This window comes from Tenrec ecaudatus, chromosome 8 (assembly GCF_050624435.1).
Source record: "Tenrec ecaudatus isolate mTenEca1 chromosome 8, mTenEca1.hap1, whole genome shotgun sequence".
Taxonomy (NCBI): Eukaryota; Metazoa; Chordata; class Mammalia; order Afrosoricida; family Tenrecidae; genus Tenrec; species Tenrec ecaudatus.
In genome coordinates, this window is record NC_134537.1 from 135,774,693 (window position 1) to 135,799,669 (window position 24,977).

The 24,977-nt window shown below is 43.4% G+C and overlaps 1 protein-coding gene across 2 annotated transcripts in view; it reads left to right on the forward strand.

The window, feature by feature from the left end:
• SCRG1 (stimulator of chondrogenesis 1) overlaps positions 1 to 24,977 on the forward strand; it is a 171,733-nt gene that overhangs the window by 145,564 nt on the left and 1,192 nt on the right. The window contains exons 1-2 of one of the 2 annotated variants that reach the window (XM_075556870.1): positions 10,994 to 11,167; positions 23,675 to 23,929. In XM_075556870.1, coding sequence (XP_075412985.1) covers positions 23,688 to 23,929 — 242 coding nt within the window. In that variant the 5' untranslated portion in view covers positions 10,994 to 11,167; positions 23,675 to 23,687. Of the gene's footprint in view, positions 1 to 10,993; positions 11,168 to 23,674; positions 23,930 to 24,977 lie in introns of those variants that run through there. The other variant, XM_075556869.1, reaches the window with a different exon arrangement.

Genomic DNA, 24,977 nt, shown 5'->3' on the forward strand with positions numbered 1-24,977 from the left:
AAATAGCATAGTCCTAAGAAAAATTACCTCATCCCCCTTCTGGAAGGAGTGGTGTTAGCCAACATGAGGTCTCCTCCTTCGAGGCGGTTCTTGTTCTTCTTAGGTGCTGTCGAGTCACTTCTGATGGATATTGATTCTCTACAACAGAATGAAGCATTGCCCAGCCATGTATCACCCTTAAAACTGTTGCTATACACGATTGCTGAAGACAAAATGGGTGCATAAGCAAATGTGGTGAAGAAAGCTCATGGTGCTCGGCTATCTAATGATATAACTTCTGGAGTCTTAAAAGCTTGAAGATAAACAAGCCGCCCTCTAGCTGAGAAGCAACAAAGCTCACATGGAAAAAGCACACCAGCCTGTGTGATCATGAGGTGGGGATGGGATCAGGTATCTAAGACCCAGAACAAAATCATACCCAGTGTGAATGGGGGGAGGGGGCGGCGGCATCGAGTGGAGGCTCAATGCCCATTTGTAGACAATTGGACAACCCCTCACAGAGGGGTCACAGAGAAGAGACGAAGCCAGTCAGGGTTCAGTATAGCACCGATGAAACACACAACTTTCCTCTAGATCTTTGGTGCTTCCTTTCCTTCACTATAATAACCTCAATTCTACCTTACAAATCGTATTAGACCAGAGCACGCACACTGCTACAGATAAGAGCCCGAAACACAGGGAATCCAGAACAGATAAACCCCTCAGGGCCAACAATGAGAGTAGGGATACCAGGAAGAGTAGGGGAAGGTGGGGGGAGAAAAGGGGATCAATCACAAGGATCAACTCTGAACCCCCTCCCAGGGGGACAAATAATGGAAAACTGGGTGAGGGACGAGGAAGGATGATGCAAGATAGGAGAATAATAATCTATAACTTATTAAGGGTTTGTGAGGGAGGGTGCGTGGGAGAGGGAGGGGGAAGAAATGGGGAGCTGATATCAGGGGCTCAAGTGGGAAGAGAATGCTTTGAAAATGATGATGGCGGCATATGTGCAAGTGTGCTTGACACACTGGATGAATGTATGGATTGTGATAAGAGATGTAAGAACCTCTAATAAAAGTAAGAAAAAACAAAACAAACTATTACTATGTATGAGCCTATTGTTGCAGCCACTGTGTCAATTCAGTGCATCTCATTGTGGGTCCTCGTTTTCATTGGCCTTCTGCTTTAGCAAGCATGATGTCCTTCTTCAAGGCTTGGTGCCTCCTGATTACATATCAGGAGAGTATATAAGCCAGCGTCTCCCATCCTCCCTGACAAGGACCATTCTGGATTACTTCTTCCAACAAAGATTTGATTGTTCTTCTGGGCATCCATAGTATATTCAATATTCTTTGCTAACATCATCATTCAGAAGTATCAATTCTTCTCTGGCCTTCTTTACTCATTGTCCAGCTTTTGCATGCTTATGAGGTGATTTAAAATACCATGGCTCGGTTTGGGCACACCCTGGTCCTCAAAGTGGCATATTTGCTTTTTAGCCCCTTAAAGAGGTCTTTTGCAGCAGATTCACCCAATGCAGTATGCCATTTGATACTTAACTACTGCCCTTGACTGCGGGTCAAGGCAAAACAGAATTTTGGATAACTTCAATTATCTCTCTATTTATCAAGATATTGCTGATTAGTCCAGTTCTGGGGATTTTTGTTTTCTTTGTGCTAATCTTTCTGTGTGATGTATAATCCATCTTGAAGACTGTAATCTTTGATATTCATTGGTAGGTACTTCACGTCCTCTTCACTTCCAGCAAGCAAAGTTGTATCACTTTCATATAACAAATTGCTCATGAGTTTTCCTTTGATGCTGATGCTGCTTTGTTCTTCATATAGTCCAGCTTCTGGGGGATTATTTGAGTAAGTATGGTGATAGAATACAACCCGGTTCCATTAACAGGAGGACCTCGTGGTCTATGTACAGGTTCCTCATGAGCACAATAAGTAGTGCTGGACTCCCATTGTTTGCAATGTTATACATACTTTGTTATGAGCTACATAGTTGAATGCCTTTGAGTAGTCACTATCTCATGAAAATATCTTTCTGACATTCTATGTTTTCAGCCAAGATATCTCTCTCTCTCTCTGTCTCTCTCACCAAATCCTCATCTGAGTTTGGCTTGATTTCCTGGCAATTCTCTATCAATATATTGCTGTAACTCTTTCTCTTTTTAGATTATCGTCAGCAAAATTTTACTTGCATGTGATAGATTATTCTATAGTTTCTATTTTCTGTTGGATAATCTTTCTTTGGAATGGGCATGAATTTGCGTTTCTTACAGCTGGTTGGCCAAGTAGCTGTCTTCCAAACTTCCTGGCATGGATCAGCGAACACTTCCAGCATTGTACGAGGTGGTTAGGTGTCAGCAAGTCAGTTCTGATTCTTAGCAACCTTATGCACAACAGAGTGAAACTCTACCCTGACCTGCTCCATTTCCCCAATTGCTGCTGCGAATGAACCCATTGCTACAGTCACTGTGTCCATCCATCTCATTGAAGGCTTCCTCTTTTTTGTTGACCCAGTACTTTATCAGGGGCTTATCTTTCCTGGCAACATGTCCAAAGCATGTAAGATGAAGTCGCACCATCCTTACCTCTAAGGAGCACTCTGGCTGTATTTCTTCTCAGACAGGTCTGTTTGTCCTTTTAGCATCCAAGGTACTTTCAATCTTCTTCTTAAGCTCCATAGCTCAAGTGCATTGATTCTTCTTCAGTCTTCCTTATCCAATGTCCAACTTTCACAAGTATATGAAGCAACGGAAAAGACCATGACTTGGGTCAGGTGCACCTTTGTCCCCAAAGTTACATCCTTGCTTTTACTCTAAAAGGTTTTGTGCAGCTGATTTATGCAAAGCGACACGTCATTTGATCTCTTGACTGCTGTTCCCATGAGCAGTGACTGTGGAGCCAAGCAAGACAAAATCCTTGGCAACTTCAACGTTTTCTCCACTTATCATGATGCTACTCGTTGGTCCCGTTGGAAGAGTGAGTCTTCTTTGCACTGAGTTGCCATCCACAGTGAAGACTGCAGTTCTTGGTTTTCATTAGCAAGTGTTTCAAGCCTGCCTCGCTTCCAGCAAGCAATGGTGTTCATCTGCGTACCGCAAGTTGTATGTGTTTGTTAAAACATCCCAGCTGGTATCCTGTCGATGCCTTGAGACTCGTTTGGTGGCAATGGGTTTTCGTAAGCATCCAGTTAGGATTACAGGAGCCAACATTTGCATTTAGCATTCTTGCCGGGCAGTTAGTGTCATTGTTTTTACTCCACTAATTATTAGATGCCTGAACCTGTGAAACCAATTTGGGAAGTTTAGGGCCCAAATTCAGGATGTGTGAAAGCCAATACTGGCATTCTTAATCTAAGCTTGATAAATGAACAGGTTCATTGCCAACACACCACAGAGTTCCTGCTGGGGCCTCGGCTGTGATTTCAGGCACTCCTAGTCCAATGCTTCTTATAGGCTGCCAGGATATCAAAGGGCTATTTTCAAATTTCTTTCCATCGTGGCCACTGCATGTCTGCTAGCTTGCATTGCACGTTAGCATTCTTATTCATTTGAACTAGCCCTCAGGCTCCTAAAACGCAACTGTAAGGAATTTGGGGGTGCGAAACAGAACCAAAGATCCAATCGGCAAAATTTAGAAGCAGGCTTTATTGGGAGGCTTGCGGGCAGATTCAGCAACTCAGGGAATTGAGCTATTGACCGCACTTTGGGAAATTTAGGCTGCGGTTTTTATACCCCTGCTGGCAGACACAACTGGGAAGGGTCCAAGCTGGGGAGGATCTGTGCACACAGGTGCTTCAGAAGGGAGAAGGTCTTTGACCTTATCTATATGCCAAGGACAGGTAGAGTGGAGTGTGCATATCTTCAGAAAACATTCTGGCTCAGGAGGAGCCGGCTCCAGGAATTTGAAGGTTGAGCAGGGGAGGGGGAGATCAGTGAGAGAGGGAGGTCAGTGAAAGGGAAGTCTATGAGAGGTGAATTCTGAGAGCCAAGCTGAAGGCACCGGATTCAAAATGGAGTCCCTTTTGCCAAGACCAGGCAGCAACCTTTCCTTTTGACCCGCTTCTCTCATCCTGCTAATTTTTCTGACTTCATGTCTATCACAGTCAAGAGCAGGATACTCCTGGTGACTCCCAGCTTCTCCGTGTAAGAAAACAATGAGCACTCCCGGTCAATGCCTCTCTTGCCAGCCCAGGTAAAAGGAGTCTCGTGTTTGCTATGCTGCCTAAACCTTTCTTCAACATTCCCCCGGCTACCACCTATGATCGCGAAGGCTGTCTGGGTGGAATCCCTGCAGTCCCCAAAGACATCATTGCACGGAAATTGCATTCCCATCCGAATGCTCCTTGGAAGCATAGTACTTGTAGGAGCGTCAACTCAACAGCTCGCCCCACACGACTTGGTCATTCTGCTGTCTCCACCAGGAGCTCACGCGAGACTTCACAGCGGAGTCTGTGTACCTAAGTCTCATTTAGGTGACATAAAGCTAAATTTGGCTAATCGAGGTTATACTGTTTAATCCAGTTGTGAAAACCATGCTAAGAAGAAATGTCCAAATTTCAGAGGAAATCTTTTTCTTTTCAATCATTTTATTGGGGGCTCATACAACTCTTATCAGAATCCATACATACATCAATTGTGTAAAGCACATCTGTACATTTGTTACCCTCATCATTCTCAAAACATTTGCTCTCCACGCAATCTCCTGCCTGGCATCAGCTCCTCATTTTCTCCCCCTCCCTCCCCACAACCCCCTTGATAATTTATAAATTATTATTATTTTGTCATATAATACACTGACATTTCCCTTCACCCACTTTTCTGTTGTCCATCCCCCAGGGAGGAGGTTATATGTAGATGCCTGTAATTGAGTCCCCCTTTCTACCCCACCCTCCCTCCACCCTCCTGGTATCGCCACTCTCCCCACTGGTCCTGGAGGGATCGTCCGCCCTGGATTCCCTGTTTCCAGTTCCATCTGCACCAGTGCACATCCTCTGGTCCTGGAGGGATCGTCCGCCCTGGATTCCCTGTTTCCAGTTCCATCTGCACCAGTGCACATCCTCTGGTCCTGGAGGGATCGTCCGCCCTGGATTCCCTGTTTCCAGTTCCATCTGCACCAGTGCACATCCTCTGGTCCTGGAGGGATCGTCCGCCCTGGATTCCCTGTTTCCAGTTCCATCTGCACCAGTGCACATCCTCTGGTCCTGGAGGGATCGTCCGCCCTGGATTCCCTGTTTCCAGTTCCATCTGCACCAGTGCACATCCTCTGGTCCTGAAGGGATCGTCCGCCCTGGATTCCCTGTGTTTCCAGTTCCATCTGCACCAGTGCACATCCTCTGGTCCTGAGGGGATCGTCCGCCCTGGATTCCCTGTTTCCAGTTCCGTCTGCACCAGTGCACATCCTCTGGTCCTGAAGGGATCGTCCGCCCTGGATTCCCTGTGTTTCCAGTTCCGTCTGCACCAGTGCACATCCTCTGGTCCTGAGGGGATCGTCCGCCCTGGATTCCCTGTTTCCAGTTCCGTCTGCACCAGTGCACATCCTCTGGTCCTGAGGGGATCGTCCGCCCTGGATTCCCTGTTTCCAGTTCCGTCTGCACCAGTGCACATCCTCTGGTCCTGAGGGGATCGTCCGCCCTGGATTCCCTGTTTCCAGTTCCGTCTGCACCAGTGTACATCCTCTGGTCCTGAGGGGATCGTCCGCCCTGGATTCCCTGTTTCCAGTTCCGTCTGCACCAGTGCACATCCTCTGGTCCTGGAGGGATCGTCCGCCCTGGATTCCCTGTTTCCAGTTCCGTCTGCACCAGTGCACATCCTCTGGTCCTGGAGGGATCGTCCGCCCTGGATTCCCTGTTTCCAGTTCCATCTGCACCAGTGCACATCCTCTGGTCCTGAGGGGATCGTCCGCCCTGGATTCCCTGTTTCCAGTTCCGTCTGCACCAGTGCGCATCCAGAGGAAATCTTCAGGGAAACAGCAAAACAGTAAAAGGAAAACTCCTTTGCTGATTTGAAAAACAACCAAGTTCATAAAGGAGTATAATTGTCTCTTTCTAACTGATGGTAAATTTTAAAGGTAATTTTCAAAGGTAATTTGGTCTGAGGCTCATTATTTTTCCAACAAATGTACTGCACGTAGCTTCCCATCAGTCTAATTGTTTTGGAACTTCTTTTGGTCAAGGATACACACATAAACAGGCCCTCCCCGTCTCCTGGGGGGATCTGAATCATGAAGGTTGAAATCAGCTGTCGCTTCTCCCTGCGCTGCTACTCTCGGGAGTCCAGAAGGATGACAGCCTGAGGGAAGGGAGAGAAAGGGGTCAATGCCGGAACGGGGGACAGCAGATTGGAAATGGGGCACTTGCTTGAGCTCCCAGGTGGGAACCAGAGGAAGAGCGTTAAGTGACGAGTGTCCTCATTCCACACAGCAGCTACCGATGCGCAGTGTCTGAAGTGGTTGATATCGGAACATATGAAACTTCATCCGGTTGGAAGTATTTTGTTGTTCCGGGATGACTGTTTTCCAAAGAAAAGCTGATCAGACCACTTTTCAGATTTAATACCAACATGCAGACAAAATTCCTTAAGTTCTATACAAATGATAGAGGATCATGAGTTGACGCTATTGCTAAATAAGTGGAGGGAAGTGTCTACCTGTAACAAACCTGAGTGGACATAAGAGTGATCAGATAATATGTCCAACACACACACACACACTATTTGTTTGTTTGTTAGAGAATCCCTTAAAAACATTGCTTGAGATATAAGTATTTAAAAGCAATCTTCACAGTGTATTTGAACAGCCTACCAGAACCATTAGGGTCACAGAAGACACTTTTTGGGAGACTCTGCAGAGCTACAGGCAATCTCCAGAGCAACAAAACCCAGGGTTCAGCAAGACACTTGAGTAATCAAGCAAGATTAAAAAAAAAAAAAAAGGCTTCTTCAGGAAAAAGAAAGCCAATAGTGATTTCAGATGAGTCCAAATTAAAATTCACAAGGGCAAACTCTCCTGTCCCTTTGCTATTCAACTCCGTCCCACATGGACAACTCTGGAATGAATACCATGATGAATTTCATTAGGTTTTTCTTTTTGGCAAAATATACGTATTTGGGGAATTTGTTAATATTTAGTTAACAAAACATTCGCCATTTTCCCAATCTTCACACGTACACCGCACTTTATAGTTACATGTGATGATACCAGTGAAAAGAGATTTCGGAGAAGAGCATGCGTGAGGAGGGTGGACGTAGCAGTGCTTGTTGTTAGGTGCCCTATTCTAGCCCATAGGGACGGCCTCACAGTGATGCACACCAAAGCCCGGCTGGTCCTGTTCCATCCCCTCAATGGTCCTTATGTTTGAACCCATCGATGCAGCCACTATGTCGATCCATCTTGTCAATTGTCTTCCTTTTTTTTTTTTCTCCCAGCACCATTACTTTATCAAGTATGATGTTCTTGTCCAGGGACTGGTCTTTCCTGGCAACATGTTCAAGTACATGAAATGAGGTCATACCAGCCTTGACTCAAAGGAACCTTTTGGCTGTATTTCTTCCAAGACAGATGTTTGTTCTATTGACAGTTCAATATTTTTGCACCACAATCCAAATGCATCAATTCTTCTTAATTGTCCAAATTTGGTATCCAAATTTCACAAGCATAGGCAACATGAAAATACCATGTCTTGGGTCAGGCATACCTTAGTCTTCAAAGTAGCATCCTTGCTTTTCAATACTCCGAAGATGTCTTGTGTAGCAGGTCTACCCAACGCAATGCATCATTTGATTTCTTGACTGCTGCTCCCATGAGCATTGACTGTGGATTCAAGCAAGACAAACATTTTTGAAAATGTCAATCTTTTCTCCATTATCATGAGGTTACCGATTGGTTCGCTTGTGAGAATTTTGCATTTTCCCCACTAGGTGAACTTTGAACAACTGAACTCAGAGTTAGTGCACCCAGTGGCATTGCCTCAGAAGGTTCTCTCTGTTCACAGTGAATTTTTTCATGAAAGTAGTTTCACTCAAACCTCATTTTTTTGTGATGGCCGGTTTAAGAGAACAGCATGCGGCTGTGAAATTTTGTTTCCTACTTGAGAAAATGCTGCAGAAACTCTTGTGATGTTGAGCAAGGAGAGCACTATAGGGAAAAATTCAAGTATACAAGTGGCTTTCTTGTTTCAAAAAAGGTGAAATGCTGATTGACAGCAAATCTCATTCTGGATGTCCGTCAACTCACCAAACGGACAAAAATGTCAACTCATAGTGCATTTGGAGTTTGTTCCACCAGGTCAGACTGTGAATCAAGCTTTCTATTTAGAGGTTCTGAAGTTTTCTGGAGTTCCCATCCTTCTCAAGGCTATCCATAGTTTCTTAAGCTCCTCACAGTGGAATGACTTAGCATAGTAAATAAAACACAAGTATCTTTTTTGTATTATCTGCTTTGAGCGAAGAGACATCTTGCATCACCAATGGTATCTCTTGTTCCACGTCCTCTTCTGAATTCAGCCTGAACCTCGGGCAGCTCCCTTTCAATGTACTACTACAGTTGATTTGGGTGTATCTTCAGCAGCATTTTACTTGCACGTGATGTTCCTGATGTTGTTCTGTAATTTGAGCATTCTGCTGGGTCACCTTTCTTGAGAATGAATTCAAAAATGGATCTCCTCCCATCAGTTGGCCAAGAACAGTAGCTGTCTTCCAAATTTCCTGACATAGTTGAAAGAGTATTTCTCGTGCTTGCTGCAACTTTTCATTTGGTGTTCTGTCAATTCATGTTACCTTGACTGTGTCTGATCCTTTCAGTGTAGTTTGGATTTCTTCCTTCAGTACCATTAGCCATTGCTCTTATACCTCCTGAGGATATAACAAGACACCTTTGTAAACATAACAATGTGTAATAATTCTCTCTAGAGATGACAGAATGTTCAGGTTGCAATTGGTAGATGTTTTAGAACAGGGACAAGGAAGTCACGGTCCTAATGCGCTTCTTAAGGGGAAATTTTCCAGTGTGACCAGAAACATGATCCAGAAGCCTGAAGTCGCACACAAGGAGCACAATGCTGTCGTGTATGGGTTTTATTATTACTGTATAGAGAAATGAATGAACAATTGTGAAAAGCTAGGGATTCTGAGACGTGACCAAATGAGCATTGCAATATGGACATATGACTCCTGAAATTTAACATTCACAGACATTTTCCTCCCTGTTTATACCTCATTCTTTCTCCAACCAAACAGCTCTTCAAATAGTTTTCTTTTTCCTCACTGCCTATTAGCACCATCCACCCAAGCCTTCAAAGTCCAGAAAACCGTCTTCCCATTTTTCAAGTACCTCAACCCTAAAGGTAAGCACCAATCCCTTTGCTTTACTTCCTAGACAGCTTTTCTTCTGGATTATGGCAGGGCCTCTGTTATCTCTGTCTCCTCTCTCTCTGCTCCCCACTGTCCTTCTTTCTCACTGCAGCCAGGGTGGACATTCTTGTTAATAGTATTCATCATTGGCCATCAACTTCAGGATACAATTCAGAAATTTTACCTGGCATATGAGGTGCCTCATTGTGGTAGTAACATAACCTGGTGTCAATTTGAGAGGATTACGAGTGAAGGAGTGGAGTTTGGCCTGTCAATCAAGATATAACCAATGAGGCCTCTGTGTGGGCATGGCCTTCTCCTGAGAATTCTGGGAACTCCTGGATTTCCTCCTTGGAGGCAGGAGAGACTCTCTCTGCTCACTTCCTGCGAGACATCCCTGAGGAGAAGGTCCATGGACCTACCCTGAGGCAGCCCTGGGAACTGGAGGAGCCACATGGAGACCCCTGCCAGCACTGAGATGCTTTGCACCCACTGGCCTGTGATCTTCCTGCATTCAGTGTCATTGCATGTGTTTCATGAGTCTGAAGAGGACTTTGTAGATTGGTATCAGACATATGGGCTAGTATCAGACTTGTGGGCTTAATCTGGACTGGGCTGGGATGTTTTCTCAATAGTCAACTGCTCTTGTACATAAAGCTCTTTCTTATACACATATGTGTGTCTATGAATTTATTTCTCTAGTCTACCCGGACTAACTCACTCATGAACTTGCCTCCTTCTAGCTCTCTAACTTTATCTCCCTGGCTTCTACTCATTCTCTAAACGACCGATACTCTCCTAAAGTTTTCACTCTCTCCTTTATCTTCATACCTGTGTTAATATCATCCCAGCCCCCTTTGCTTTCATTCTCATTCCAGATAATTCCTACTCTGTCATACCATTTCCAACTGCAGCACATTTTGAATTCTCCAAATGGAATTAAAAAAACACACAAAAGCATAACAAACCATGAAAGGATAACTAACAGATGGTATGGTTTCAGTACAGTTTTCTCAACACAGTAAAATTCCAGGTGCGCCTTTATTCCTGAGACACAGACTAGACTTCTTTTTCAGTCCTTATAGTGTTGCTTTCTATTGACTGGCAGTGATTTTCTGGGTGAGGAGCTGGAGAGATGAGCTCTGAGTTGGAATTTATTTTCCATCAAAATAGTGTACAAAGAGCTCTTGCTGGTGAGGCAGACTTGGTGAGACACACAGAGCTAGAGAGAGAGAGAGATTCTGAACCGAGAAGAGGTGCTCAGCTATCATCCTAGATGTTATCACCCATCCCGTTTCGTCCACTCTTCCTCATTCTCTCCGCCCCCCTCCCCCCTGAGAGAGCAGAGATACTCAGCTGTCTTTTAAAATCACATCAGCAATTCTCCTCCTTATTATTTTTCTACTTTTTCTCTCCACTCCCTAAATGTTAAGGCAAAATCACCGTCTTGTATCCTCTGGAAATCTTTCAGGTTTTATATTTTATTGCTCCAAGAAGCTGCCTCTTGAGGTTCTTGTACAGACGAGTTCTTTCTTTCTGCAAAGAAGCCCTGTAGTTCATTTTTGCCTGGTTTGGAAGGGTCTTAGTAGGCAGTTCTTACAGCGCTGTCTTCTGTCCACTCTCCTCCTCCCCACAGTCCTGGCTGGAGCAGGGAGCCTGCCTGTCAATCCAGGCAGGAGACAAGGCAGACAAAGGCTCATTTGTGAAGTACCTCCTTCCAGAACCTCCTCTCTTCTCTAGCCCAAATCCACGCTGTGAAGTGGAGCATTTAAGACCATTCCTCTCTCAAGAATACTAAAAGTAAAGAAGAAGGCAAAAAAGGTAAGTCTCGCGTTATTTATTCAACACCAAACTGTCGCTAAAGATGCGAGCATAAATGTTGGGTTGTGTTGAATCAGAAGAGAAAGACCAACCGTTTTCCTGAGGAGATGGTACTTGCCCTGCGAAAAAGATTCTACTGCCTAGAATATAGCCAAGAATCAGCCTGAGAGAGAATAGAAAATGTGGATTCCTTGATGGGGGAATGTCATTTACTCATAGCTTTTCGAAAGAGGCAGCTTCTTCGTGGGGATTCTTGCTTCGTGTCCACAGCAGCTCTGACTCTGGTCTCGCCCGCTGGGGCCTCATTGCGCCCCCCACCCCCCACCCCGTCGGAGCAACAGAAGGATAATGAAGGAGGTGGGGTTTCCATTCTTGCGGTAGTTTGAGCTCCATATTTTATATTCTGCATAAAACTAACCACAGTATCTAAGACCGCCAGTGTTCGCCGCTTTTAAACTGCCTGGTTCCTGAAAAGGAACTGCCAGACGTGAGTGATACAAAGGGGGAATTCATGGGATTCATCGTTGGTGTCCTCACCAAGAAACACAACTCAGTGCTGTACCGTTAAGATACAGGGAACCTTTCTCCCTTTAGAAAAAGTTTCTGTTCAGTTCCTTAACGTAGTGGCACAGGCTGTGCCAAAGCTCGCATGGGTCCGACTCTTTTTCTCCAGGGATGGCACTTATTTGGGGCCAGGAAGACCATTCGGATGACATGAGACTGAACATTAATGCCATCTTCTCGCTGTCTCAGAGGCCTGCAGGCGGATTAGCTTCAGGGAGGATTTGGTCTTATTCTCTGTCTGGCGGGAGGGCTCTTGGTCTGGGGTCTGACCACCGTGTGCAGGGTGTTTGAAAGACGTCTGTGGCTTTAACAGACCTTGAAGGAGTTTCACTTTAGAAGTCTGCAAGTGCATGCCTCACTTGCTGAGAAAGAAGTAAAAAAGGTTCCTGGTTAATAGTGATGCTCATCCTCCAAATGAAAAGACAAAGGAGAAACATCGCAGACTGGGCAGCCCCTTCCATCTCTCCCAGCTAGCGTTTGATATTTCAAATGTCAGCTGGAGGGCCGTCAAGGTTTAATTTGCTTCAGCAGCCCTTTGTTTTTCTCGTACTGTCTTTTGAAAGCACTTTGAAACGGACTGCCCTTTCTGTCTAATTCATCAACTCGATTTCATTCTACCGCTCTTAACGCCAGTGCCCAGAACTGACGTCAGCAGTCTGTACGAGCCCTGCACTGTAAATGTCTGAATCCTTACAGTACATGGCCCTGTGAGTTTTTGCCATGAAGTAGAGTAAGTTTTCTTTTAAGTCTCCATTTAACTCCAGTCATTGAAATACTTGCTAGTGCCAAATACTTTTAAAGAACCAAACCTTGCAATTTTCCTATCTGTGGTGGCAATGATTTAGGGCTGAATTGGGAAAGTTTTGCTTAGAATTTCATATTCTCTGCACCGATCTTAAAAAAAAAATCACACCATTACTGGACCATGAATGGTATCAAACAACATTAGGGAAAATGTTAATGACACAAAAATGAACCCAAGAACCAATGGGTAAACTATTTCATGGTCTTTTACTATTCTTCCAGAGTTTCCATGTGGGGCCTGTGATTTCGTTAGTAAATTGGATGGACTCCAGGAAGAGTTTTAAAGGCATGCACTTCACCTGAGAGAGACAGAAAGAAAAGAAAAAACAGAGCAATTTGTTTCAAATTGGCCCCAAGTCATTTCACTCCTGTTGGCATTAGAAATATTGTCTTGATGGATTGCCAAGGATGACAGTTGGTGTCCTTTAATGAAGAAACAAAACAAAAACCCAATACCACAGAAACATACTGATTCTGATAGCTTCCCATTTGCTTGTAAATAGTTAAAGCTATTTCTCTGCACTTAAGCAAAAGAAGGCTGTAGTCCAAACCTGTAATTTATAGTGTTAAAAAAAAGAGAGAAAAACACCTCCCAGTAAGGGCTTGCCAGGTGTGGAACTTTCCATCTCCGAAGGGACTGGTGCTGCGGCAGGAACACTATTTTATGCTCTGGCATGGAGAGTCAGAGAGGTGTATGCCATGGCAGAATGCCCTCTTGCTTTTCCAGCATTTTATTTGTTCATTTTTTCCTTCAGGGACTGGTTTCTGAACACTGTGCTTCTAGCCTGGAAGCAGGCACACCGAGAGAAGCACACAGAAGGAGAAAGTGCAGCCTGGCCTCGGCCACGTCCTTGCCTCGGTTTACTGTAGTCTTGGTGTGTGCTGACTTCTCCTCTGAACCCCAGACCTCCGAATTCTAGACCTTCCAGTCCTCAGAATCCTGGACTTCCCTAGACATCAGTCCCCTTTTCTTCTCAGTCTATCCTCCGTCTTTCCCAAGAGGTCCGACAGCCAGATATACCGTAATTAATATCCCAATAACTCAAATTTCTCATCTCCAGGACTGACCTTCACATTCAAGCACCACAGCCTCCTCAGCACCGCCACTCTTACGTCTAATCGGGTCCTCAAATTCAACTGCTCCAAAGCCTCACGTTTGAACTCCCCCGAAATTGGCTCCTTCCCATCGTCCTCACCTCAATAAAACGGCAAAACCATTAGTGCCCAACACCTGATCTTTAACCTTAATTTCCCATCCATCCCCCTGCCTTGAATCTTATTGGCTCCAACTTTAAAGTGTATTACAATCCGATTATTACCACCGCCCTTGTAACGTTTTATTCTAAACTTCTATCAACTCTCACCAATAATCTCGTCTCTGCCCACTTCCGTTATTGCCCTTTCACAATGCACTTTCACAGAGTGATCAGGTAGGAAAAACATTTTAAAGACATTTCACTATTCCATAAAAATTGTTCAGTGGCTTCTAGGAGTACTCAATAAACTTAAACTATAGTATGTCCCATGAGAAGCCCTGGTGGTGTATTGGTTAACTCACTGAGTCATGATCTTTAAGGACCGCAGTTCAAAACCACTAGCCACTCCACTCGAAAGCAAAACAGGGCCTTTTGCTCCGTAAACGGTATTTGTTTACTCAGAAACCCCTACGGGCAATTCTACACTGATAGGGTCGCTATGAGTCAGCATCGAGTCCAGGGCAGTAATCTTTTTGGCTTATCGTGTCCCATAAGGCCTTTATGATCTCTCCAGATCTCCCTTCCTGGTTCTAGGTGAATTCATGGAATAACTAATTTATTAAATGGTTACTTTGCTTTCAGTGAATTTCCCAATCCCCTACACTTAAAGCTAACCATATATAAGTATTGTATTAGCCACTGTATATATGGTGAGGAACAACATAGACTGTTCTCATGAAGCCTTGGGAATGTGAGGTGGGATCAAATTTCTCTCAAATCTATAGCGACAGATCTAGTTAGAGATAGAGATAGAGATGAGAGAGAGAGAGAGAGAGAGAGAGAGAGCTGGTTTTGCTTTCAAGAAAACCCATCCCAAGACAAATCATTGACTGAATGGGGATATCACGTGTGTAATCAGTAACACAAGACTGTAGAGAGGTCAGGAAGCGGTGGTATGTCGATTTTGAATCCATCCGCCTTTATGGAGTTGAGATGCTGAGGGAAGAGACCTCCAAGAATGAGCCGCAGCCTTCCCATCACGGACCCTCCTCCTCGCTCTCCTAACCACCTTCCTGGCATTCCCTTCTCCGTTTCCTGCTTTGTCTCCCACCCAGTCCATGAACGCTCCCTTCCCTGGGTGAGCCCCCCAGCCCTCTCCCCTTCTCCTTTGTAAACACTCTGGGCAAATGTTGCATGAACTGAGATTAAAGTAAATATCTCTAAAACTTAAGGTGATATTTCTACAAAATAAGCCACAGTGCGTAAGACTGTGTTTGGACCAGTGATGACCGTGGCCTTTGGTCAGAATACCACAATCATTGAAGCTTTGTGGCTGGTGGGTGTAAGGAAGACAGGTGTGGTCATCGGGCAACACTCGGATGGGAAGTACTCTGTACTGAGACACTTTGTAAGAGAAAATAGGGTAGAGGTTTTATTGGAGTTTATTTTCATTTAATTCTAAGCACGGGTTGGGAACATGAAGATAGATGGAAGCTTAGAGGAAACAATTGAAAAATTATCCAACTCAAGCGAATAAGGACATGGAGCACCCTCAACATCACTAGTCCTGAGGGAGATGCAAATTAAATCCACAACGATGTGCTCCTACCCACCCCCGCAGCAGCTATCATCTTGAAGGTATTCGTAAGGAAATAGGGAAGCTAAGCCCTCAGCTATTGCTGATGTGAATGCAAAATGTGGAGCCCCACGGGATGACTTTAACAGTTTCTAAAAATATTAAAAAATGGCAAGCTCCCAGGAATCTACCCCGGGGGGTGGGGGGGGAGGGAACACACGTAAAGAGTTGTGCACAAACGCACATAGCAGCTTTATTCACTTTACCCCAAACTGGAAACAATCCCAATGTTTTGTCAACTAATGAATTGATTTTTTTAAATGTGATGTACACACTCATAGAACAGGGTACTGTGGCCCAGTGAGTTACATGCTGAGCCACTCACCACAAGTGCTGTCATTTGAAACCAGCTGCTCCTTGGGAGGAAGACGAGGTTTTCTGAGCTCTCATAGTGAGGTACAGTCTCAGAAACCCACAGGGGCAGTTCTGTGCCCTCCTGGAGCGTGGCTAGCAGTCAGAATTGGCTCCATGACAGTGGGTTTGGTTTTGGCTTTTTGGTATTCAGAAATTAAAAAGAACTACTGGTACGATGTAGCAACACATCCAAGAACCTCATGGTGGTAAGTGGAGGTAGCCAGGACACAAAAAGATGATATAGCATTCACTTTATACAAAATATCCAGCTAGCCATTCAATCAGTGGCTGCCCTGGGCTGGGGACAGGAGCAGAAATGAACAGTAGCCGGAGATGAGAGAACTTTGGGGGATGATGTAAATACTTAAAAACTGGATTACCATAATCAGAAAGAACTACAAATTTACTAAAAGTCACTGAATTGTATACTTCTTAAAAAGTAGGAAATCCAAAATAAGTTGACCAAGTTTCTTTATTTATTGCCTGAGACTTCAGAAAAGACGTACTATTTCTAATCTCTGTCATTTCCTAGAAGGAGCCCTGGTGGTGCAGTGGGCTAACTCAGTCAGCTGCTAACCCTAAGGTCAGCAGTTTAAAACCACCAATCACGCCGTGCACGAAATATGAGGCTTGGTACTCCTGTAAAAATGTGCAGTCTCAGAAATCCCCAGGGCAATCCCACTCTGTCCTAAAGGGGCTGCAATGATTCAGTATCGACTCTGTGGCCATTTTCCAAAAGGAGGACTCTGGGGAAACCAGCAGTGTGTGAGGAGAGACAGGGCATGCTCAGAACGAGGAAAACACCTACTGCCTCTAAAATCCATTGTTTCATAAAATAAAGAATATTTTATACTTTAAAAAATCAAATTCAATATCCGAAATAAAAATATGGGTTGACATGATTAAGAATATAAACTTTTAGCAAAGCTGATGCTATGCTGAAGCTACACTGTTCAGTGAAAACAGCTCAACTGTGCATATAAAAAAAGCACACCCAAATGTTAACAAATGTATTTCCACATTATTCCTCTAGTTGAATTTTATTCTAGATAATGTTTTTCTATATTTTTCCTGTCTACAGAGAGTATATGTTACTTTTTTAAAAGTAAAGTACTTTGCTTTATTAAAAATCAATCAGATTTATGACTCAGGGGAAGAACTATCCTGTGGAAAGAGTGTGTCAGCAGTGAACAGTTAGAGATGAACAGCATGCGGGACCTGTAGGGTGGTAATGGGGCCACATGGGCTACACAAAAACTGGGCAAAATTCCACCTGAGTGAAGTGTCAACTAAGAAACACACTAGCCGGTGTGATCCAAGGATGATAAGTAATATAATCCAAATCTGAAGAAGGGACTGGTGTCACACTTTAAACTGTGAACACTTGCTTTGCCGAAGGCTACGGATAACATTGGGAGGCCAGAATTCATTTGCAGAGTCCCTGCGTGTGCTAAGCCTCTTGTGAATCCCCTTGGACCGTAGATGAGGGATGTGTGGTAGCTGTAATTAGGTCACAGTGCAATACGTGATCATTTGATCTGCCATTTACCCATTTTAAATTTGTTCCTGTTTTTAATATTTCCTGTTTTTCTTTCCTCAGTGGAGGTTTTTTCCCTCTGGTTTATTTTGCTGTTGTTGTTGTTGGTGGTGGTGTGGATGGGTGGATGTTTTCTAGAATATGGAATCTACTCTCTACTACAGGTAAATCTATAGAATCAGTAGGTAGGTCAAGGGCTTGAGGATATGGGAGGAGAGAATGAGGAACTAATAATTAGTACAAGAGGGAAGAAAATGTTCTAGAATTACTTGTAGTGATGATTATACCACTCTTTTTAATATTAACTGAAGTGTGTGATATGCGAAATACATGCCAATAAAACTAGTTTTTTTAATTAGGCAGAGTTAACCTAGATTATTAAAAATAAGAACAATATTATTCACAGTAAAACTTAGGAAGCTCAAAACTGCAGAAAACATGCCCCCAAATGTAAAATCCTAGGGAAATTATTTAAATGCATTAGGGGAAAATTGAGATTAAAAGGTATAGAGCTCCCAACTCTTTGATAGAGAAAGATCAGAAAAAAGGCAAGTGGCATTTGCTATGGTTATTGAGCCTTCTGACAAATGGACACACACGTATTTCTTTTAGTCAGGTATGAACTAGTTTGCCAAAGTAAACATGGTGTTCACCAAAAACGAAAAACAAACCAGAAATTGAAAAACATTTCGGTTTCAGATTATTTAGCATCAGTGTTTAAAGAAAACTGAGCCCCTGACGCTGAGTGCACGGAAGGCTTTGCCAGCTCAGACTCTCTAGGAAGAGTAAGTTGCTGTTAGCGCCGTGCAGTTGGGCGGACTCCACAGCAGCCCTGAGCACGCAGAACAAAACACTGCCCAGTCCCTGTCACCCTCAGTCAGTGCTCTCAGCGTCCACTGTTGCAGCCACTGTCTCAATCAGTTTCCTGGGTGATCTTCCTCCTCTGTGCTGACCCAGTATGATGGCCTTCGGGAACTGTTCTCCCCAGATAACATGTCCAAAGTAGGCGAGATGAAGTCTCACCATTCTTGTTTGTAAGGAGTATTCTGAATGCACTTCTTCCAAGACAGATTTGTTTGTAATAAGTGGATCTCTGTACCTAGGTATTAAAGTGAGCAAACTGAAAAAAATAAGTCCTTCATTTTACAAGCAGAAGGAAGCTTTCCAAGCCTTCATCCCTTATTCATTTTTATGTTCATCATTTCCTGACGTATAGCCTTGGGAATCCTGTCAGTACCGTGCCACCGTGCCTCTGTGTTCTCCAGAATAATGCAAATGTCACTACATATTTAAGAATGATCGAGAGAACTGTTTCTACCTACATGTTGTAACAGAAACCAAATGACCCTGCCCTCTGGAAACTGCAAGAACAAACAAACAACCCCAGATAAAGATATGAAATATGGGTTGAGACGTTGGATTTGAAGCAAAAAAGGCCATTGATCTCTGAGAGAAAACATTAAGTCAGTCTATTTCCACAGGCTGCTACCTTGAAAGAGTTTCTACATCGCAGCAGAGAGCGAGGGAATGCAAATGAAGTCAAGCAGGCTCACTCCATTGAGGAACAGAGCCGTGAGGCCGGGATACCAAGGAAGCCAGAGTTTACAGGCAAAGTACAAGAGAGAAGAGAGGGACACAGGCAACCCTGAAGGGAGGCAGAGGCCGCTCGCAAGTGTTCACATGAGGAAGCTGATCAGCACACGCATACAAGGGGACTATTTGAGAAGTACACACGCGCATACACAAGAGGGGACTTCAACACGTGTGTGGGAAAAATCTGATCATCTTTTTTATTCCAATTTTTCTCATGAACTTTTTTGAAGCCTCGTTGTACATGGAAGCCAGGTGATGCGGGGGTTAAGCACGGGGATGCTCACTTAAAGGTCAGCAATTCAAACCCAGGAGGCACACTGTGAGAGAGTGATGGGGCAGTGAGGTTCTGTCCTGATTTACAGCCTTGGAAATCTATGGGGCTCTTCTACTCTAACCCATAGTGTTGCTGCGGGATAGAATGGGTGTGATGGTAGTGAGCTTCGGTTGAAAGATTTAAACAGACATTTCACCAAAGGAGAAGCATGGATGTCATTCATATATATATACATATATATATAGTTATTAAGTGTCACTGAGTTTGTCCAACTCATAGTGACCAGAGGTAGAATAGAACACAATACTGGCTGTTCCTGTGTCATCCTCACAATTGATATGCTTAAGACCCACGTGGCAGCCACTGTATCAATTCATCTCATTGAACAAATGAAACAGTTTATGATTACATTTATATAAGACTCTAGAAAATATAAAATAATCTGTGGTGTCAAAAAGAGATCAGCAATTGCCTGACTGGGTGTAGGAGACAGGGAAGAGTACTAGGGATAAGTTACAAAGGGGCATGAGGAAACAGACATAATAGGTATGTTTACTATCTTGATTCTGGTATGGCTTCATGCATATATATACCTATGTCAAATCTTATATACGTACTATAACTGTTTGCAGTTTATGGTCTACCAATAAACCTGTTTTTAAAACGTTGCTCGTTTATAGGGTTTAGCCTATGCCCCAACCAGTTTTTTAAATACTTAATGGCTATAATGATTGATTACAAGGTAAAAGCTCAGTAAACTGTAGCTTTAATTGCACTTCCTTGAAAGTTAAACAGAAATATGTAATGAAATATGATTTTTTTACATTCATACATTGTGGATGTAGCTAAGGTCCTGGGTAGACCAGAGAAACAAATTCATAGACACTCACTCACATGAGTATAAGAAAGAACTTTATATACAAGAGCAACTGAATATTGAGAAAACATCCCAGCCCAGTCCAGATCAAGTCCATAGGTCCGATATTAGCCCATATGTCCGACACCAATCTATAAATTCTTCCTCAGACTCACACAGCACATGCAATGACGCCGAATGCAGGGAGATCACAGGCCAGAGGGTGGAAAGTCTTGTGGATCCAGCAGCAGCAGAATCATCTCAGTGCTGGCAGGGGTCTCCACGTGGCTCCTTCAGCTCCAGGGCTGTAGAGTAGCTCCATGTGTCTGCTCCACAGGAATGTCTCTCAGGGAGTGAGCTTTTTATCTCAGAGCCTCCAAATGAGGTCATCAAGCTGCGACCTGATTGACAGGCCAAATTCTACCCCTCCACACTTAAGTCTCAAACTGACAACAGATTAAGGAACTACCACAGTCCTAATCTAAAGTAATTGAGAACTAGAGTACCTCAGGAAATTATATCGTCAAAAATACGAAACTTATAGTCTTCAGCAAGCATATTGGAAGGTTTTATCCTGTATGTAATGCATTGGCAAGTAATATCACCCTGTCATGCCTTACTTCATCAAATCTGAAAAACTAGACAGTGAAACAGACCCCATTTTTTTCTTTTACTGACATTTCGGATAAAAGTTAAGCTTAATATTTAGAATTCTAATAACTGAGTAAAATCAATATGACTAACTCAAATAGGACATGAAAGGAAATCTGCAATTCCTTTAGCAGGATGAATGTATTTTCCCTCACTCGCATTGAACGTGAGAGAGCAGTATGTGTAAAAAGAATGGCGTGGGGGAGGAGTCATGTGACCTCTGTTAACTTCTCCAGGAGGAAGAACATCAAATCCCCACCACCATCACGCAGGCTGATTTCTGTGAGGTTGAGGTCAGACAGGCCTCCATCCTCCAATTTTCTTGATCAGTTTTGACACCAGCCATCCCTCCTATGCATTTACTACATCTCAACTAGGCTCCATAATTAATTACAGTGGCCACACAGAACCCATGGACAATATAATTCTGGGGTTTATTAAGAAAGCTACCAGGTCGCAACTGCTCAGAATACAATTATTAGGACCGGACAGTTTGTTTTCAGTGGGTGGTGCCTGAAAACAGGCCTCTCTCTGCTGCACTCCTCACTGACTTCTGCCCTGCCTGTGCAATGTAACAAAGCACTTTCAGGGCTGCCAATGCTTAGGGTGAGCATTGCACTGCTAGCCGTAAGGTGACTCAAACTTACCAGCCTCTCACTGGAAGAAAGATTTACATCCCCAGAAACCCTACATCGAGTTGCAGGGAGTTAGTATATACTCAATTGCAGTGGACTCTGTTTTGAGTAAGTGCTCAAAAGAAATGCCATCGCGCCATATGCCTCAGCCTGAAGGCACTCAGCTCTAGCTCCCTTTTGGGTCGGCAAATCGAGCTCTTCCAATTAAGTGCCTGGAGGCACCCCACTCCACAAGACAGCCTCCTCCCCCAAAGTGCTCGGTTTTACTTGCTCAGTGGACTGGGAAATCGACTGCTCTGCTCCGTGGTTTGGATCTCGGTTCTGCTGCTGTTACTCCTCTGCCACTCCTGATGTCACAGCTGTCTTCTGAATCAAAGAGGCTCCGTGCTCAGGAATCGTAGGGTCCACAAGATATGCCCTACCCCTGGCTCTTCTCCCTTGCTTGTAGCAAGATTGCCCTTCCTTTTCTGGGATGGTTTGTTTTATACTCAGCAGGATGGCAGTCACATTTAATCCTGGTTAACAATCACTCACAGCTGATCATCATCCTATCAAAATCTTCCTCTACTTTCTTACCCAGATCTATAAGGAGAGAGTCCTTTGGTGGGAGTTACGAAGTAGATGGGCATATTAAATAACTCACTGTGTTTTTTGAAAAACTCACTATTTTACCTAAAATGATTGATTTTTCAGATGCATGTAACAACTGTAAATCTCATACTAAAATTTACTCCCCCAATACTGTTTTATTTCTAAGTAAGTATGTAAAAGGAACTATATTTTATCTCTTTTCCTTTTTTAAATATTCCATAGTAGGAAAGATTGTTGGGGACTCTCAGCAGATGGAATCTGGATGGCCATGGATTCTGATATTGATTCACTATTTTGCTATCCTTTTTTATTACAAGAGCTTCCAATTTCTTTGTGTTAAATATGGAAGCCAGAGGCCTGACTGATAGTTAATGAATATCCCACAATCAAAAGCCCACCGTCGTCAGGCATTTCTGACTCATTGCCACCGCGTAGGACAGAGCAGAGCCGCTTCCCAGTCTTGCACGGCTGTAAATCTTCATGGAAAACAGACTGTCTCTCTCTTGAAATGGCTGCTGGTTTCAGCTGCTGGGTTGTTTTGGTTTTTAATTGTCGGCCTTTTGGTTAGCAGCTGAGTACCTTAATTACGACACCACTAGGCTCATCAACTATCCCATAGTTGTCCGCAGATACTAAAGAGGAAAAGGAGTTAGACTTGTTTGGTCCAACCCCAGAGACATAAAGTAAGGCTGGTGGGAAGAAGCAACAGAAAATAGTTTACAATAAGGGACACAGTTGGAGCTGTGTCAGATTATGGTGGCCTAGTCAGCAATAAACACTCCATTATGAGGGATGCTCGAGAAGGAGCCGAATGATTATTGAGGGGAATTTTAGCTTCTTTTTTTCGACCGAGGCTAAGCTAAAATAGCCTCCCTGGGGTAAAAATCCATAGCATCACTAAATAATTTGTCCTAAGAAGGGGTTCCAAAAAATAACTCTGAAAAGTTTTGAAACTTACGTGAATCTGAATCTAGAATGTCATCTGTCCATGTCAGCATCGATGGGCTTTTTGTTTCTGTCAGCTTGAGACCCAATGTTGCTATGATGTAAAACATGATGTAAAACATGTAAACTCAAGGATCACTGCGCTCAGCGATGGTACCTGTTTTAACAATGTCCCTGAATGTATACCATCTTACAAAGCAAGTACTGTCTATCAAACACACAAAAACTAAATAAATATCTTTGGTACTTATTAGATGCAGATTCTGGCTCTTATGCCCCCAACTTTTCTCATTTAATATGTTGCTGTGGTGGAGCTTCAGGAACCCCGGTGGCGTCCTAGACTACACATAGAGCAGTAACTACACAGTCAGCAGTTCGAACTCACCCGTCACACCACGGAGGAGAGATGAAGCTGTCTGTTCCTGTAAAGATTTAAAGTCTTGGACCTGCCACGGGGGCAGTTCTACTCTGTCACATAGGGCCACTAGGAGTCAGAAGCGACTCAATGTAAGTGAGTTGATTTGTCAGACCCTACCCGCTGAGGTGGAGTCGATTCCGACTCAGAGATCCCATTGAAGGGTTCAGCGATTAACTCTTTATGGGAGCAGGCAGCCTCACCTGCTCTCTGTAGAGCTTCCGTGGGTTTGTACTGTCAACCTTGAGGCTAACAGCCCAGTGTTTACCCAGCCAAGCTACCAGTGATGTTTATTGTAGGTGGTCACTATACTACAATTTGACAAACGCATTCAAAAAGCAGACACTCGAGACTAACTCCCCATTTTTTTCTATCGAAGAGATCATGAGAATGATATGAGAATCTACATTCAGGTTAACATGACTAATAATGACACGTTTTTGTTTTTCTTCTCAGGGCCCAAATCAAAATGAAATTTCTGGGCCTTGCATTCATTGTCGGCCTAACTTTGCTGCTAGGAGGCCAAGCCATGCCTGCAAGCCGACTCTCTTGCTACAGAAAGATGCTCAAAGATGGCAACTGCCACAACCTTCCAGAAGGAGGAGCTGACCTGACACAGATTGACGCCAATGTTCAGGATCATTTCTGGAATGGGAAGGGATGTGAGATGATCTGTTACTGCAACTTCAGGGAGTTGCTCTGCTGCCCAAAGTAAGAAAATGCAATCAGGAAATGTGTTGCTATGAAATATATATATATATATATATATATATCAACTACTTTTAAGACACCTTCGTAATGAAGTTGCTGAAATTAATCATGCTTGTTAGTAAAATACTTTAAGAACCCAACTGTTTTCTAGGAGTTCTATCATTTCATTCGATTGTGTAAGCTATTGAATATTTTCCTTTAAGAAATCAAGTTTGGTAGAGTTTAGTAAAATGAAATCCCAAATTAATAACACTCCAATCCATTAAATTCTGTTTCCCATCAGATATTTTTGTGCAAAAATATGATGGGGAATTGAAAACAGATTCCCCCCCCCCCCAAAAGAATCTACTGGTAGCAGAAGTGGATCTCCAGGTTGCCCTCTTAAGCCAATTTGAAGACTAATAAAAGGCTTTAGATGGAATCAAGTACAGGTAATCCCCAACTTCCAACAGGATCTCATTCCATAAGCAAATTCTAAGGCTATTCTAACATTAAGGGAAATGACTTTTTCCCATTGCTGCCATTGGCAATCAGTGTCATAAATCTGCTCTTTGTCTTTGAGTGTTAGCATGGGGATAACATTAACAAACTATGTACTGCAACACTGTATGTAGTACATGTTACTTACAATCAAGGGGTTAAAAATGGACGTTTGGAAGTGCAATTTGTGGTCATGAGAATACAGCATTGGTCAGAGACTACCTGCAAATAGCTGGACAGAAGAGCTCAGTAATAGTCAAAGCCTTACAATTCTGCTAGTTAATAACGGGTATATTTTCAGTATAAGCAATAGGAGATACACCAATAAATATTTTTAGTTCTTGATTTTAAAATTACCCTTCTCTGATTACTGGAGACTCTTTCAAGCATTATGATTTTGGATGTTTCATATCCAAGTGCCTTTCAATGCATGTCATCATATTTTATTCTTTTAAGACTCCTGTGAGGTATTAAGAAGTCACCTTCTAACTAAGGAAAATGTAAACACATTATCATAAATAGCTGGGTAATATCCATTCCAGGACTAGAACTCAGGTTTTCTGACTTG